The sequence below is a fragment of the Chiloscyllium plagiosum genome, unplaced genomic scaffold, assembly GCF_037043375.1.
Source record: "Chiloscyllium plagiosum isolate Xiang-an unplaced genomic scaffold, Cpla_swu_hap1 HiC_scaffold_34, whole genome shotgun sequence".
In the NCBI taxonomy this organism is placed as follows: domain Eukaryota; kingdom Metazoa; phylum Chordata; class Chondrichthyes; order Orectolobiformes; family Hemiscylliidae; genus Chiloscyllium; species Chiloscyllium plagiosum.
In genome coordinates, this window is record NW_028270172.1 from 47,879,822 (window position 1) to 47,896,771 (window position 16,950).

At 40.1% G+C, this 16,950-nt stretch overlaps 1 protein-coding gene across 4 annotated transcripts in view; it reads left to right on the plus strand.

Annotated features, from left to right (window-relative positions):
• Positions 1 to 16,598, plus strand: part of LOC148141160 (uncharacterized) — a 68,842-nt gene extending 52,244 nt beyond the window's left edge. For 2 of the 4 annotated variants that reach the window (XM_087978655.1, XM_087978654.1), the window contains exons 2-7: positions 1,748 to 1,875; positions 2,025 to 2,162; positions 6,266 to 6,293; positions 6,555 to 6,617; positions 12,882 to 12,939; positions 14,955 to 16,598. In XM_087978655.1, the coding sequence (XP_087834781.1) occupies positions 1,748 to 1,875; positions 2,025 to 2,162; positions 6,266 to 6,293; positions 6,555 to 6,617; positions 12,882 to 12,939; positions 14,955 to 15,036 (497 nt within the window). In that variant the 3' untranslated portion in view covers positions 15,037 to 16,598. Of the gene's footprint in view, positions 1 to 1,747; positions 1,876 to 2,024; positions 2,163 to 6,265; positions 6,294 to 6,554; positions 6,618 to 11,370; positions 11,391 to 12,881; positions 12,940 to 14,954 lie in introns of those variants that run through there. The other 2 variants (XM_087978656.1, XM_087978657.1) reach the window with 2 other exon arrangements.
• The last annotated feature ends 352 nt before the right edge of the window (positions 16,599 to 16,950 follow it).

The following is a 16,950-nucleotide window of genomic DNA, read 5'->3' on the forward strand; positions in this document are numbered from 1 at the left end:
TCTCTCCCTCGTTATCCTTTTGTCCTTAATATATTTGTAAAAACCCTTTGGATTCTCCTTAATTCTATTTGTCAAGGCTATCTCATGTCCCCTTTTTGCCCTCCTGATTTCCCTCTTAAATATCCTCCTACTTTCTTTATACTCTTCTAGGGATTCACTCGATCTATCCTGTCTATACCTGACATATGCTTCCTTCTTTTTCTTAACCAAATCCTCAATTTCTTTAGTCATCCAGCATTCCCTATATCAACCAGCCTTCCCTTTCACCCTGACAGGAATATACTTTCTCTGGATTCTTGTTATCTCATTTCTGAAGGCTTTCCATTTCCCAGCCATCCCTTTACCTGCGAACAAATGCCCCCAATCAGCTTTCGAAAGTTCTTGCCTAATACCGTCAAAATTGGCCTTTCTTCAGTTTAGAACTTCAACTTTTAGATCTGTCTATCCTTTTCCATCACTATTTTAAAACGAATAGAATTATGGTCACTGGCCCCAAAGTGCTCCCCCACTGACACCTCAGTCACCTGCCCTGCCTTATTTCCCAAGAGTAGGTCAAGTTTTGCACCTTCTCTAGAAGGTACATCCACATACTGAGTCAGAAAATTGTCTTGAACGCACTTAAGAAATTCCTCTCCATCTAAACCTTGAACACCATAGCAGTCCCAGTCGATGTTTGGAAAGTTAAAATCTCCTACCATAACCACCCTATTATTCTTACAGATAGCTGAGATCTCCTTACAAGTATGTTTCTCAATTTTCCTCTGACTATTAAGTGGTCTATAATACAATCCCAATAAGGCGATCATCCCTTTCTTATTTCTCAGTTCCACCCAAGTAACTTCCCTGGATGTATTTCCGGGAATATCCTCCCTCAGCACAGCTTTAATGCTATCCCTTATCAAAAATGCCACCCCCCCCCCCCCCCCCCCCCCCCTCCTCTCTTGCCTCCCTTGCTATCCTTCCTGTAGCATTTGTATCCTGGAACATTAGGCTGCCAGTCCTGCCCATCCCTGAGCCATGTTTCTGTAATTGCTATGATATCCCAGTCCCATGTTCCTAACCATGCCCTGAGTTCATCTGCCTTCCCTGTTAGGCCCCTTGCATTGAAATAAATGCAGTTTAATTTATTAGTCCTACCTTGTCCCTGCCTGCCCTAACTGTTTGTTTGACTCACTTCTGTTCTCAACTGTACCAGTCTCAGATTGATCTCTTTCTTCACTATCTCCCTGGGTCCCACCCCACCCCCGTACCTTACTAGTTTAAATCCTCCCGAGTAGTTGTATGGACAGTTCTAGTAGGTTCCAGGCATTAGAATAATCAATTTCCCAGGCAATTCCCTTGGAGTATTCTGTTCGGGATTCTGCAGGATCCCCTTGCACAATTCCCATCTACATGGCAGAAACAAAGGCTTGCCCATTGAAAATTCCAATTGTATATTTCTACCAAATATGTCTTGCTTTCTTTGATGTGCATCTTTGTTCCCATGCCATGATTTGCTGCCAGCTCGTGCTGTCACTGTGAATTCTGTGGAATTCCCCCATAAACTCATACCACCTCCATCTTGACCAGAGAACATGTAACTTCCTATGAATACTTATCCATATACTTTTTGTTGAAGGACACTTGCATTTCATTAAAATCAAAGTGAGGGCAGTAGTATCCATATACAGATACGAATGCTTGTGGACTTAAAAATATTGAAAGTTATTCATCGATTTTGGGACATTAATACTTTTTTTGTTTACAGTTGCCAGTGGTTACTACATTGAGACCTACAACGAAACATATTACTGTGAGGATCCAATAGTTGTACGTGTCCCTCCTCACTTTAACATCAGTGAGAATTGTAAAGAAGAATGGACTAAATTACCTATGGTGAGCTTTTCTTCAGCAATAAAACATTTATATGAATTATCTCCTTTTAAGTAGAAAATATACCAATATCTATGGAATTGTTCAAGTTCTACAAATACTTTGTCCTTTCAACTTGACTATAAACTATGTACTTCTCATTTTCCTCCCAGAAAATTGTAATAGCGTCAAGTGCAACTTCTTCAAAACCCCAGTGCCACCCCCCATGTGTACGCGTGTTTGGCAGAGAGCTAATTCTCAGTGAGTGCTCGCAAGTAGAGCTTATCATTGCTTGTTTTGACAATAATGAGGTTAGTCGGCTCTTATTGTAATTGATATTTGTTAATTTTCCTAGTTAAGAATGAAGTAAAATATAATCTCGGATTTGTGTACTAGCTGCTGACTTATGCCTATGATTTGTTGTTCTGTTATGTTTCAGTTGTCATCATCAATCTACTTTTGATCATAAACAAATTTATGGAATGGATCATCAACAGTGTATTAAGCAGCAAAGGAATAATCTATTAGCTAATACACATATTGGCTTCCAGTATGCCCACTTGGCTCCTGATATCATTGTGACCTTGGTCTCATCATAGATAAAAGAACTGGACTTAATGCTAAGGGTAACTGCCCTGAGTATGACATTAAGGATTCCCAGCAAAACTAATTGTTGTCCCTGATCTTGGACACGACATTGCTGCAGCAGCTGTTCAGGTTACAGAGATGTTGTTACATAAATCTAGAGCAGGTGGGACTTGAGCCCAGGCTTCCTAGTTCAGAGCCAGGGACACTGCTACAAAAGCCCAGGGTATTATTGGAAAGCAACAGATAAGCATAAGCAGGAGAAAGTGAGGACTGCAGATGCTGGAGATCAGATTCGAGAGCGTGATGCTGGAAAACCACAGCTGGTCAGGCAGCATCCGAGGAGCAGGAGAATCGATGTCAATGGATCAAAGCCATTCTCTGCAATTTGCTTCACGTCTCATTTCTCAAACCCTGATGAAGGGTTTATGCCTGAAACGTCGATTCTCCTGCTCCTCGGATACTGCCTGACCTGCTGTGCTTTTCCAGCACCACACTCTATGATCAGCACAAGCAGCATGTTCCCTTTTTTCCTGATCCAGAGCCAGCTCCCGTTGCTTCCCCTCTAAAGGAAGTCAGCTCTTGACATTTTTAACCAAATGGTTTAGACACATTATGATAATTAACTGGAGCAAGTGGGACTTGAGTCCTGGTCTTTTGTCTCAGAGGCTGAAACACTACCACTGTACCCCACAAGTCCAGGCAGGGTCCTGGGCCAATCATTATCAATTGCTTCAATGGTCTTGGCTCCATATAATGTCAGAAGTGGGAATGCTCACTGATTTCACAATAGTCAGCACTATTTATGACTGAAACAGTCTGTGTTCATGAACAACATCCAGGTTTGAACTGATAAGTGGCAATTAATTTTTGCATCGTATGAATGCTAGCCAATGATTATCTCCAGCAACAGAGAAGTTAACCATTGCCCCTTAATGTTCAATGTCATTACCATTGCTAAATCTCCCATTGTCAACATCCTGGCAGTTACCATTGACCAACTTGACTAATATATACGTGCTGTGGCCACAAGACCAGGTTAAAGGCTAGGAGTTCTGTGGAACCTGCCCCCTGTCTCTGAATGTTTGTCTGCCATCTATAGGCAGTAGTCAGAAGTGTGATGGAATGGGTGTGACTCTAACAACATTTAAGAAACTTGACACCATCCATAACAAAGCAATGACAATACTTGATCATGACCCAAAGTGACTCCACTTTTGAGTAGTCATTCTTTTCACCACTGATGTACAGTGGCAGCAGTGTACCATCTATACGATGTACTGCAGCAACTCCCCAAGGCTCCTTTTCATAGCACCATCTAAAAGGGCAGTAGCTGCATGTGAACACCACGTGTAAATTCCCCTTCAAACCACTCACCATCCTGTTTTGAAACTATGTTCCTTTACTGTCATTTTGGTCAAAATCCTAAAATTCCTTTTGCAACATTATTGGTGTCTCAAGGACCTAAGTACTGCAGCAGAAGGCAGCACACTGCCAGAGCCATTGGGGATGGGGAGTAAATGGGCCAGCCAGCAACACTCATTCTCTTGTACAAATAAAACAAATTATTCTGGCAAAATGTATTGAAGTTCAAGCTTTTGCTTTGTTTTGTTTTGCTTTGTTTTGTCAGTTTTACGTTCATGTTTACATAAAGATCAGTACTGCTTGTCAACTTTCTTTGAAGAAAAACAACAATCTAGTTCTGAAGGTTTTTTTAAAAAAATTAATCCTTTTTGTCGTCTTGTTCCATTCTATCCCAAGTTGAGGATTTTGGGTCAGTTATCTTGTTACCGTAATTAGTTGAATTTGCTACAGCAATAAGTCAGGTTTAGCTGTTTGCATCTTGTGTATTGACAAATGTTACTGGATGACTGCTAAGCAGGTGTTTAAATCTACGACAACATTTAGTACAGATGTTTGCATGCATTCAGCTACTATCTTAAACAGAATTTTGATTACATTATACCTCCATACTTAGATTTATAAATCTATCTTTTATACAGTAGAACATTCTTACTTGACAAAATCTGGTTCAGAGCCAAATAAGCTGGATAGGCCTTCAAAGCTTAGTTTAAAGAGGTTTTCAAGGAGAATTTTTAAAGATGAGAAAGAGGTGAAGATTCCGAGAAGTTTTGGAAGTTGTTTTGAGATTCTGGTCTGCACAGTCTTATAAACATAGAAAAAGACAAAGGAAATTGAAGATGCATAAGGCCATTTAATCACTGGAGTGTTGCTCTTTGGGGAAGATGTTTGCTTTAATCATGACCAAACACCATGAAATTCTCTCCATTGACTGCAAAAAGCTTTAATGGGGAGTTCTGATTTTTAAAACATTCATCCATCTGAAATGCAGTCTCTGTTTCTAGCTCAACAGATACTGTCCAGATATATCCTGTATCTTTTATTTTTTAAATTTTAGTGTTATAATTTTATGATTTTTGTTTGAAGGATTTTTGTGTAAATTTGTTACACTTTCTGCTAAATTTTGTGCTTTAACTCCCCCCGCATAGAGCTTTACATTACTAGAAATGCAACTTATCACCACCATCTTGAGACCTTTTAAGGATTTACAATGAAATACAGAAGAGCCTCGATTATCTGGTATGCGATTATCCGAATATCAGATTATCCTGTAAGATCGCAAGGTCCCGATGCTCGGCTGAATTGTTATCCAGCATTCAATCAACTGAACAAAATGCTGCCTGCCCATGCCCTTCGGATATTCGAGGTTCTCTGTACTGCCTTCAGTGAAGTTTGCATATTATAAATTAACGTCGAGAGGGTGGTGCAAGAAAAGCACAGCAGATAGGCAGCATCTGAGGAGCAGGAGAATCGACGTTTTGGGCATAAGTCCTTCATCAGAAATAAAGCTTATGCCCGAAACATCGATTCTTCTGCTCCTTGGATGCTGTCTGACCTGCTGTGCTTTTCTAGCACCACACTCTCTATTCTGACCTCCAGCATCTGCAGTCTTCACGTTCTCCTATTATAAATTAAAGGTTGAGTTTATGATCAACGCCACCACTAGATGGAGCATTCCATATCTCTCTCTCAGTCTTACTTGCAGAAAACTAAAAATGAATATAAATAAAGTCCTCAGGGGAGTAATGGTTCAAGAATACAATGACTAGTCTTAACAGTTTTCCTATTGACATAAAACTTTCATGGGGAATAGCACACCGCTGTCGAGTAAGTGGTAAGTTTTATAACTGATAATTTTTTAAGAACTAACTTTCCCAGCCACCACTATTCTCCTTTATCAGTTGGCATTAGAGAAAAAGTGCTTACTAAATGCATTCCATTTGTGTATAGTGATGAGGGACAAAAACCATAGCTGGAATAGTCACTTCCTAAGTTTGGGGTGACTTCATGGAAGCAACTGCACATGCTCAGATGGATCATGGCAGCACCCTGTTTGATATGAGTGCACGCTGTCTGAAGTCTGGAGTCCCTTGTGCCTGGTTTGTAGTGTGAATGTTTCTGGCCAGTGTAAAAAATCTACAGAAACTCAGTCAGATCATAAATTGGATGTGCTGAATTTTGTACCAGAATTCCAGATGAATATTTGAGGTATTTAGTCCCCTTTATTTCAAGGTCTTGGCTGAAATATTCTGTTAGTTGCTCCAATGTGATGTTCACCTATTAAGTTTGTCTCTATTCCAGATTAGTTAGAGCCATGGCTATGTTAGTTAATTCATCTAACAAACTGATTTTGAGTTTCAGGATGAAAATGGTTTGGATGGTGTGTAGCAGTCAAGAATTGCTTTATGCTATATACAGATTCACAGGACAGTGTGTGATTTTATTAACTTTTTAATGTTTTTCACAGGTTTATGAAAAAAGAATTTTTTTCTCTGGTAAGTGAGCCTTTTTGATTATATAAAAATCAAACTTGGTCTTGCCAACTTTTCTTTTTGAGTAATTTTATCCATTTGTGGAGCCTCACAGTTCACTTGTTGACAATTTTGTTGTTGAAATTTACTGGATTCCACCAGAAATATCCACCACCTCTGTGCTTGAATTCCCACTATGCCCACCTAGCCTGAGCATGCACATTAAAATAAATCCTTGAATTGTATCGCTTGTAATTTGCGTTTTCTTTCGTGTTGGGAACAAAGGACTGAATAAAGGGGAAGAAACCAGATATATAGAGGAGAATCTGAACACCCGCCATCACCAAAGTAAGTGAACAAAAATGAAGTACTACAAGACATTATTTATTTAAAGTTCACAAACTTTATGTTTGTATGGTTGTTTTTCAAAGAAGAACTTAATTGTTACTTCCATTACATAACATTGCATGAAGAATTTACACTTTTTTGTAAAAATAAAAATTACGGTATTTATGCAATATGGGTTTATTTATTGCCAATCTGCCTGAAGAAGGTGAGACTATTTGAGCTCCATATTATGATCTGGTCGATATCCATATTGGGCAAGTCAGATCCCAAAGTGAAAATCTGGTTTTATTTTAACAGTGGAGATCTGTTACTAAATGCACAGAAGAGACTCCACCAGTGTATAGTTTACGTAAAGAATAAAACATTTATGAAACAAGAAAAGCCTGAATTATATTACATGAGACAGAAAAGTTTGGAAAGAATTCAAACTCTCATTAGCCATTTAATCCCAGCACTCTTTCTGCACTGAGTCCAGGCTGATACGGCTGCAACCAATTTCCTTTGTGAATGTCTATGTGTTCACTTTTGTTTTTCACCTGTTACCTCTTCCCTAGATATCTAAGACAAACTACAAAGTAAACTTGCTATTACTTTAACCTCTGAGCAAGCACTTGAGTTCTTTAAAATCCACCTACAGTTGTCTTGCCTCTACTCTCTAGCATGTTCACATAGAGACTAACTAACTGACTGACAGAAACATCCAGGATGGTTTCAGTTTGTGTTTCTGGATTACTATCCCTAGGTAACCACAGCCATACAGGTTTTATTTCTAGTTGAAGAGTGTGGTGATGAAAAAGCATAGCTGGTCAGGTAGCAGGAGAGTCGACATTTCGGGTATAAGCCCTTCATCAGAAATTAGGCTTGCAGGGGAATGGGAGGGGGATGGTGTTGGGGAGGAAGGTAGCTGAGAATGCAATAGGTAGATGAAGGTGGGGGTGGAAGTGGTAGTTCAGAGAGGAGGGTGGAGCAGGTAGGTGGGAAGGAAGATGGACTGGTAGGACTGTTCAAGAGGGCAGTGTCGAGTTGGGACTGGGTTAAGGTGTGGGGGAGGGGAAATGGGGAAACTGGTGAAATCCACATTGATCCCGTGGGGATGGAGGGTCTCAAGGCGGAAGATGAGGCGTTCTTCCTTCAGGCGTCCGAGTGGTTACGACTTGGCAATGGAGAAGCCCAGGACCTGTGTGTCCTTGGCGGAGTGGGAGGGGGAGTTAGTGTTCAGCTACCAAGCGGTGGGATTGGTTGGTGCGGGTGTCCCAGAGATGTTCTCTGAAATGATCCACGAGTTGGCATCCTGTCTCCCTGATGTAGGGGAGACCACATCGGATGCAGTAGATGACGTGTATGCAAGTACAGGTAAATTTCCATTGCACCCGATGTGGTCTCCTCTACATTGGGGAGACAGGATACCAACTTGTAGATTTTTTCAGAGAACATCTCTGGGACATCCGCACCAACCAACCCCACCGCCCTGTGGCTGAGCACTTTAACTCTCCCTCCCACTCCACTAAGGACACACAGGTATTGGGCCTCCTCCACTGCCAAACCCGAACCACCCGACACCTGGAGGAAGAACGCCTCATCTTCCGCCTTGGGACCCTCCAACCCCACAAGATCAATGTGGATTTCACCAGTTTCCCAATTTCCTCTCCCCCCACCTTATCCTACTCCCAACTTGACACAGCCCTCTTGAACGGTCCTATCTGTCCATCTTCCTTCCCACCTACCTGCTTCACCCTCCTCTCCAACCGATCATTTCCACTCCCACCTTCATCTACCTATCACATCCCCCCACCCCCGCCCATTTACCTCTCAGCCCCCTTGGCCCACAAGCCTCATTCCTGGTGATGGGCTTATGCCCAAAACGTCGATTTTCTTGCTCCTCACTCTTCAACTCTGATCTTCAGCATCTGCAGTCCTCGCATCTTTCTATTTCTACTGAACTGCCAACCCCCAATTCTACACATCAAAGGAATAAACCTGTTTAAAATGCATGCCAACAAAGAGGCCTCCAGACCCCTAGACACAAAGCCCATATGCACTCTAAAATAAAACTGAAATCACGTCTCCTCCTCTTCACCCAAAATATAACTTAGAGGTTAACTTATACATTGTTCCTGACATACAGCAGACCTTGTGATAGTGCTGTTTCCACAGTGGAAGCACTTTCCTGGATTCTGATCCAGCAATGATTAATGTCAAATTGTATGCTATTCCCATACAATTTCTGCTCTTATCTGGTCTGATAAGTATTGATGGTAGAGGCCACATGTTTGAGGTAATGTTGAAATTTGTTTGCTGACTTAGTGTGTGGTGCCTATGGATAGTATGTACTGTAGCATCTGGATCTACTAGTGGTGGAGGGGCTTGATACTGAGTCCAGTGGCAAGGTACTAAACTTGTGGACTGCCAGACTCCCATTTATTCCAATTATTATTTCACAAATCTAATATCTCCCTATGCAACTGTGTCACCTATTGTTCTACAGTGTCTCTGTTAAGCACCTTGATTGTGCTAGATGTTGTTGCAACATGTGTAGCTATTTTGCACCAAGAGGTTTTCCAGTTTAGATTAAATTGGATTCCCAACAGTGTGGAAACAGGCCCTTCGGCCCAACCAGTCTACACCGACCCTCCGAAGAGTAACCCACCCAGACCCATTTCCCTCTGACTAATGCATCTAACACTATGGGCAATTTAGCATGGCCAATTCACCTGACTTGCACATCTTTGGACTGTGGGAGGAAACCGGAGCACCCAGAGGAAACCCACGCAGACACTGGGAGAATGTGCAAATTCCACACAGACAGTGGTCCCAGGTTCGATTCCAGCCTCAGGCGACTGTCTGTGTGGAGTTTGCACATTTTCCCTGTGTCTGCGTGGGTTTCCTCTGGGTTTTCCGGTTACCTCCCACAGTCCAAACATGTGCAGGTCAGGTGAATTGGCCATGTTAAATTGCCCCTAGTGTGAAGTGAATATAGGAGAATGGGTCTGGGTGGGTTGCTGTTCGGAGGGTTGGTGTGGATTGTTGGGCTGAAGGGCCTGTTTCCACGCTGTAGGGAATCTAATCTAACCTTAAAAAGTCCACACTGACCCTCCGAAGAACATCCCACCCAGAACCGGCCCCCTACCTTATAACCTGGCGTTTCCCTTGACTAATCCATCTAGTCTGCATCACCCTGAACACCATCGGCAATTTAGCATGGCCAATCTACCTAACCTGCAGATTTTTGGACTGTGGGAGGACGCCAGAGCACCGGGAGGAAATCCACACAGACACAGGGAGAATGTCTGCACGGATTTTGCACAGTCATCTGAGGGTTGAATTGAACCCGGGTTCCTGGCACTGTGAAGCAGCAGGGCTAACCACCGCTATAAGTAGCACAACAAAGTACAAATCTATTTGAAAAAATAGATGATCTGAATACATGTAAGACATTGGCTCAGCCGCATTTAGATTACTGTTCTGGTCGCCTCATTATCAAAAGGATGTGGACGCTTTGGAGAGGGTACAGAGAAGGTTTATGAGGATGTCGCCTGGTATGGAAGGTGCTAGCTATGAAGAGAGGTTGAGTAGGTTAGGATTGTTTTCATTAGAAAAAAGGAGTTTGGGGGGACATGGAGATGGAGATGGAGATAAGCTTTTTCCCAGGGTGCAGGATTCAATAATGAGTGGTCACGCTTTCAAGGTGAGAGGTGAAAGGTTTAAGGGGGATTCACGTGGCAAGTACTTTACACAGAGGGTGGTAGGTGTCTGGGACGCGTTGCCAGCAGAGGTAGTCGAGGCAGACACGGTAGTTTCATTTAAGGTGCATCTGGACAGATGGGCAGAGGGATACAGATGCTTGGGAATTGGGCGACAGGTTTAGACAGTAGATTTGGATCAGCTCAGGCTTGGAGGGCCAAAGGGCCTGTTCCTGATCTGTAAATTTTCTTTGTGCTTTGTGTGTTCTCAACATTTCGTGCAATGGAACACCACTCACCTTTGCAATCTGAGAAACTTCTTTTCAACCACACCCCTTTGATTTCCATTCTCCAGACATCTATGTACCTCATCTTTATTTTTGCAATTATCTTTTTCACAGTATCCTAATATTGTATCCTAACAGACACTTTGAAAAAATCCATTTAACCCCTATTATTTCTTTTAATTTTTTTTTAGCTTATGTTTCCTTTTCAAAATCTATGCTAATTTGCCTTGAATAATTTGTTTCTCCAAATGCTTCTTAGCTTAATTCCATACAATAAATTTCAACAATGATCATGTCACCAGGCATCTGATGGTAAAACCCAGTTGAGTGCATATTTTTGAAACGTCTGATCTTAATCTCATTTGAAGAAATCCTATTTTACACTTGTTTTCTGTTTTTTTTCACGATAAGTGTACAACTTGTATAAACAGTAGTACTTTTGTTTGAAATGTTGATTTTTAAAAAAAAAATTGGTTTTGGTTATCTATGCCTTCCTTCCTTGTAATAACAGAAATGCTGTCTCTCTCAGAGAAAAGATGTGGGGAGTCTTCTAGTATGTTATGCATTTGGCATCCAATTTCTTTCAACATCAATCTATTGCTAACTTTGACCCAGCTCATGACACGTGATAAAATGATGACACTCATCTGCAATTAACAATAGCTAGGCTGGAGTTTTTGAACTCTTCATGAGTAACAATGAATGATTTAATTTCTGTTTGTGTACATTTTGGATTCTTTTTGAAGAGCAAAAATTATTGACCTTTCTCGCTTGCTTGATTTGAAGATTAAGATAATCCTGTGGTGCTTGTCACTTTAAAAATTTACGCTGGAAAAGCACAGCAGGTCAGGCAGCATCTGAGGAGCAGGAAAATCGACGTTTCAGGCAAAAGTCCTTCATCTGGTTTCCAGCATCTGCAGTTCTCACTTTTGCCCACTTTAAAAATTATAATAATGTAACACAAGAAGTGCTTGTATTTCTAAACAATAAGTAGTAACTCTGTTTTTAAAATGTACTTTCCAAAACTACCTATTATAACAATTCTATAAACAAATTGAAATAGAAATGTTTAATAATATGCTAAATGTATCATCAAGGTTAACGGTACACAGTTAATGAGCATTGACTACGTACCTTGAAGCCAGATAAAAGAACAATCTCGTATACTTGAAATCTTCTGTAATTTGTGGACAAATCAAGAATGCATTATCTGTCCTCCCTTGTTCCTGGCCCTCCCCAAGAAAGTTTAAATTTAAATTTTTGGTTTAATTTGATTTTTTTTATTGGTGCCCTTTAAGTGACTATTACGTTTTAATTTGATTTTGATTCATTTATTTCAAGAGTATAAAGAATATTCCATAGAAACAAATGTTAACATAAAGTTTGTAAATTTTGTTTGATTATTCATCTTTTGTTACAATGCCCTTTTAAGGTGCAGTCAGGTGAGTTATTCCTGTCCTATTGCACTTTGGAGGGAGAAGAAGGTATAAAATTAAAAATCACACAACACCAGGTTATAGTCCAACAGGTTTAATTGGAAGCACACTAGCTTTCGGAGCGACGCTCCTTCATCAGGTGGTTCAGAGCGTCGCTCAGAAAGCTAGTGCTTCCAATTAAACCTGTTGGACTATAACCTGGTGTTGTGTGATTTTTAACTTTGTACACCCCAGTCTAACACCGGCATCTCCAAATCAAGGTAGAAAAGAAAGTCTGCTGTTTGAGCTGGTTCGATAGTTTATTAGTTAATTAGTACTCTGTGCAAAAGAGAGTCTTCTGGAATATTCAGTGTCAGCAGGGAGGGGGTAGACACATGTATGTTATATTTTATATGTAAACCAGTATCAATAAAGGATTTGGATTCAGTTTCATAGTTCATCTGGCTTGACATCCGTTTATCAGAAGTTGGCACATTTCAGGTTATGATTCAGATTTAAGTTTTTTGGTTTTCAGTAAATGTTGTTATTCCGTTGTACATTGAGACTCAGTTGTACCTTGGTAGTTCGTACAGTGAGTATTCATGCTTTTGGAGTATAGTAGAGTATAAATGATTGGAACTGGTCAGAAACAATTTATGCATGTATCTCCTTTTACTTTACACAGTATTTCTGAAATGGAGAGCTGTTATGTCAGGGGGAGGAGTTACGGGGTTTTAAAATAAGGTCACAGAACTCCTTAAAAGTTGATTTTGGAAACTGAGTAAGCAATTACCTTAGCATCTTTTCATCAAGATATATAATTAAAAGTTAATATTTTGTCTGATGAGTTTCAATATAACAAGCTATTTTTGTCTTTTCAAGGTATTTATTATATTCCACTGATTGGTGTATTGGTGGTTATACTTGTATCTATATTTTGGTAAGTAGTGCATGCTGTTTATTTGTTTTCATTTTTTAAAAATCTTGGAACAGCAAAGATGCATCAAGGAAAAACTGTTTTCATTCTCTAATTCTGATATAATGCAAGTTAGTGTTAATATTGATAATTATGTGGCAATCCAAAATGGCACAGTTGTCTTCTCCCTGGATTTTGAAAACACATATAAAGTTCTTACAAATCACTGAGTTGTATCAAGAACACTACAACAAACTTAGAGTGAAACGGGATGGACCATCTTTATCATCTTAGGGCAAACACCGTCAACTGTGCAAATTCATCCTTGCTAATATATAGAGACTTGTTAAAAACAATTTGAGAGAAGTCAGACTTAAGCACAATATGACAATCATTCTCAAATAATAATAATTTTTTTTCAGTATCTCAGACTGCCTTGTCACTATATCTGGGCATGACTACCTAACTGACTGGCTAAGCCCACCAGAGCTGGGAGAGCAGTAATATACAGTGGGAAAGGAGTGACCCTGGGAGTTCTCAACATTGACTCTGACTCGAGCTTCTCTCCACAGATGCTGCCAGACTTGCAGAGTATTTCCAGCAATTTCTGTTTTTTGCTTCTGATTTCCTGAATCCAAAGTTCTTTGGGTTTTTTTTTTTGTTTAATGCTACAAAACACAATGGAAAATGTCTTTATCCGTGAAGGCTGGACTGTAGACAAATTATGCTCTTGTCACTCCTGCCAATTCAGTCATTGATAGGTGCCCTTACAGCAAGTAAGTTTCTTTTTAAAAACTCTTTCATGTTGGTTTTCATACTATCTATCACAGTCCTGAAACAGTAGAAATATTCTAAAGGCTTCGGCTGGCTGTCACAGGTACTACTTGAGTCACTCTTGTTGATGGACATTGAAAAACACTATTTTCTGAGCCCTTTTTACCCGCAAAGTAATAGTCAAGGTGGAGAAGTATTAATTCATTAGCAAAAGGAGGGTGATAAGTGACAGCAGGAGGTTCCCATGCCCATGTTTGACTTGATGCAGTAAGAATTAAGAGGTTCCGGAATCGATGTTGAGAATGTCAGAAGTCAGGTTTATTTGAAATCACAAGGTTTCGGAACTCACCTGAATTCACCTGCCAAAGGAGTAGTGCTCTGAAAGCTTGTGATTTCAAATAAACTTGTTGGAATATAACCTGGTGTTGTGTGACTACTTACTTTGTCCACCCAGTCCAACATTGGCAGCACCACATCGATGTTGAGAGCTCTCTGGGTCACTGTTTAAATGCCCGATGATGACCATCTCTGAAGAGAGAAACTACCCATCTCCACTTAGCAACGGTAATGTCATGGAGTGCTGAATTGCCCACTATCAGCATTCCTGGACATAATTATTAACCGGTTATCTGAATACCAAAGCTGCAAGAACAGGACAGAGGCTGAGTATGGTGTATGAGTAACTCACTTCCTGACACTTCCCAAATCTCTAGACCATCTGCAGGAAATTGATAAGATACTTCTCATTTGCCTGGCTGATTGTAGCTCTAACATTCATGAAGCTTGACACCTTCTTGGATAAAACAGCCTGCTTAACCTGCATCCCATCCACCACAGAAAATATTCACTTTCTCCTCCTCTGCTCATACACCATGATTGAAATTTATAGTATCTCTGAGATGCACTCTAGCAACCGCTCGGGTCTTCTCTGATGGCATACTCTGAGCTGTGACGTACACTTTAGAATTACCAGGCAGTAGATGTTTGAGAACAACTATTTCAAGCCCACTTTCAAAATCTACCCTGAATTTCAAATAAAAGCATGCTCCTTCGAGCCACCATAATGCAACTGTGGACAGCACATGGACTGTTCCAGAAATTAACTTGCCTTCACTTCTCAAGCATAGTTTTTAAGAAAAAAACAAATGCTGATCTCACCAACAACTCCCAATCCCATAAATGAGTTCAAACAACAATTTATCAACTTGTTTACAATCAGTTGGATGCCTTGATCTGATTTTTCTTTTTGTCCCTTATGATTTCAGGTACAACAGTAAGTGCACTAAATGCATCCGGTCCCACTTCCAGAAGCATGTGACTTTTCTTGCTGTGAGAAGTAGAAGATGACAGAATGCTTTTCATAACATGATGTTATCTACTGCTGCATATGTATTTTAATGTTTTTAGACTGGATATATTATTTGACTTTCAACAAATATTTGAATTATTACAACACAGCAAAGTAATAACTGTGCAGTGGGACGTAATCCATGACACAATCCTAGGAAACCCAACACCTGGAGTATTAATTATATGCAACTTCCCAAATTGACCTGTGAAGACGCTTGGACATCAGTGCCTTAATCTTTTATATTGATGACTGCTTTCATAGTTTATCATGCACAGAAATATGTTCTTTATGCACTTTTATTGCTAATTAACTGCATTTTTAGTAAGAAGGGCTGGGGCTGTTCTCAATCAGAGAACACCTTTTAATGGCATTAATATAAAGCTATTTTCTGTGTTCCTTGCCAGTATCTTGAATTTTACTTTAGGATACCTAGGAAATATTAAATGGTTTTTACATTTTCATAATGGATTGTTGGAAGATGTTGGTAAGCTGATTGGAAAACGGGAAATACAGGAGGAATAAATGGGTCTTTTTTGCCCTGAGTGGTAGGCTCTCACCGGTGAGGTGAGGCATGGAGTCAATGATTAGACTCCAATGGTTCACTGTGTATTAATGATTTAGATGCGGGAACTGGGACAGTGTAAACTTCAAAACTTTTAAGTGTTCATGGTTTGAAAGAATCAACAATAATTCTGTTTGTAATAGAGAAGATGAAAGGGACCAGGCGAAGGTGTTATAAAGGAACTGAAAGTAACGTGAATTAACCATCCCCAAAAAGGAGGAGTTGGAGGAACATAAACATGCTGTTTCCTGGGAGAGAGTAACGAACAATGCTTGATAATTACCCACTTTTAATGAAGTAACGTTAAGTCTGTCAGCATAAGGAATACCCTGAAGTAAACTGGTTAATTGCAGAACAGGCTGTTTTAAATGGACAGCTAAGTCCAAATGTAACAAGGAACAGGAGAGCTGCTACTTATTAGAAGGCAAGCTACAGACTTGAGGTCTCCAGATGTGTTATCAAAGTTGGAGATGAAAGAATCTGTTGAATTATCAATAATGTCACATCACAAACTTGAAAGAAAGAAAATTGTATAAGAATCCAACACCAGAATGATTCAGCAAAACTTTGAAGAACAATTAAGATCAGACAGGGCTCTAGAGGGTTACAAGGTAGCCAGGAAGAAACTGAAGAATGGCCTTAGGAGAGCTAGAAGGGGGAATGAAAAAGTGTTGGTGGGTAGGATTAAGAAAAACCCTAAGGCATTCTGCCATTACATAAGGATGGCCAGAGTGAGGGTAGGGCTGATCAGGAATAGTGGGGGTGAACTTGTGCCTAGAGCCAGAGGAGGTAGGGGAGGTCCTTTTTTTTAAAAAAAGATATATTTATTGAAAAGTTTTGACTCTTTTACAAAAATTATAAAAGTACAGAAATACAAAAAGATAGAAATAATATCACATTGTTACAGCAATATTAACAATAGACTGCCTGCTATTCTTCAGGATACAATTGTCTCATATTTACTTAACCCAAATTAAATTAAACTCATTAAGTGAAGTAGTATTAAATTACAATCCAGTAAAATTAAATTACTTTATATTACACTACTCTCCTCCACTCACCACACCTCTATCAAAGCTCCCATCCACGAACAACAGTTATTATACCCGTATTTACTGGGCATCCACCCCCTGGGGTCCCCGACCATTATATACAGCCCTCATGGTTATATAAAGGCCCTAATCAGTATCGCCGATAGGACTGTGTCTATGTAATTCAGAAAGGGCTGCCATGTCTTAAAAATTTGTTCTGTTCTATGGCGTACCATACTTGTCAGGTAATCTTGGGGGACGTGCTCCATCACAACTCTATACCACCTCGCAAGACCCAGAGGTTTTTCTAATTCCAG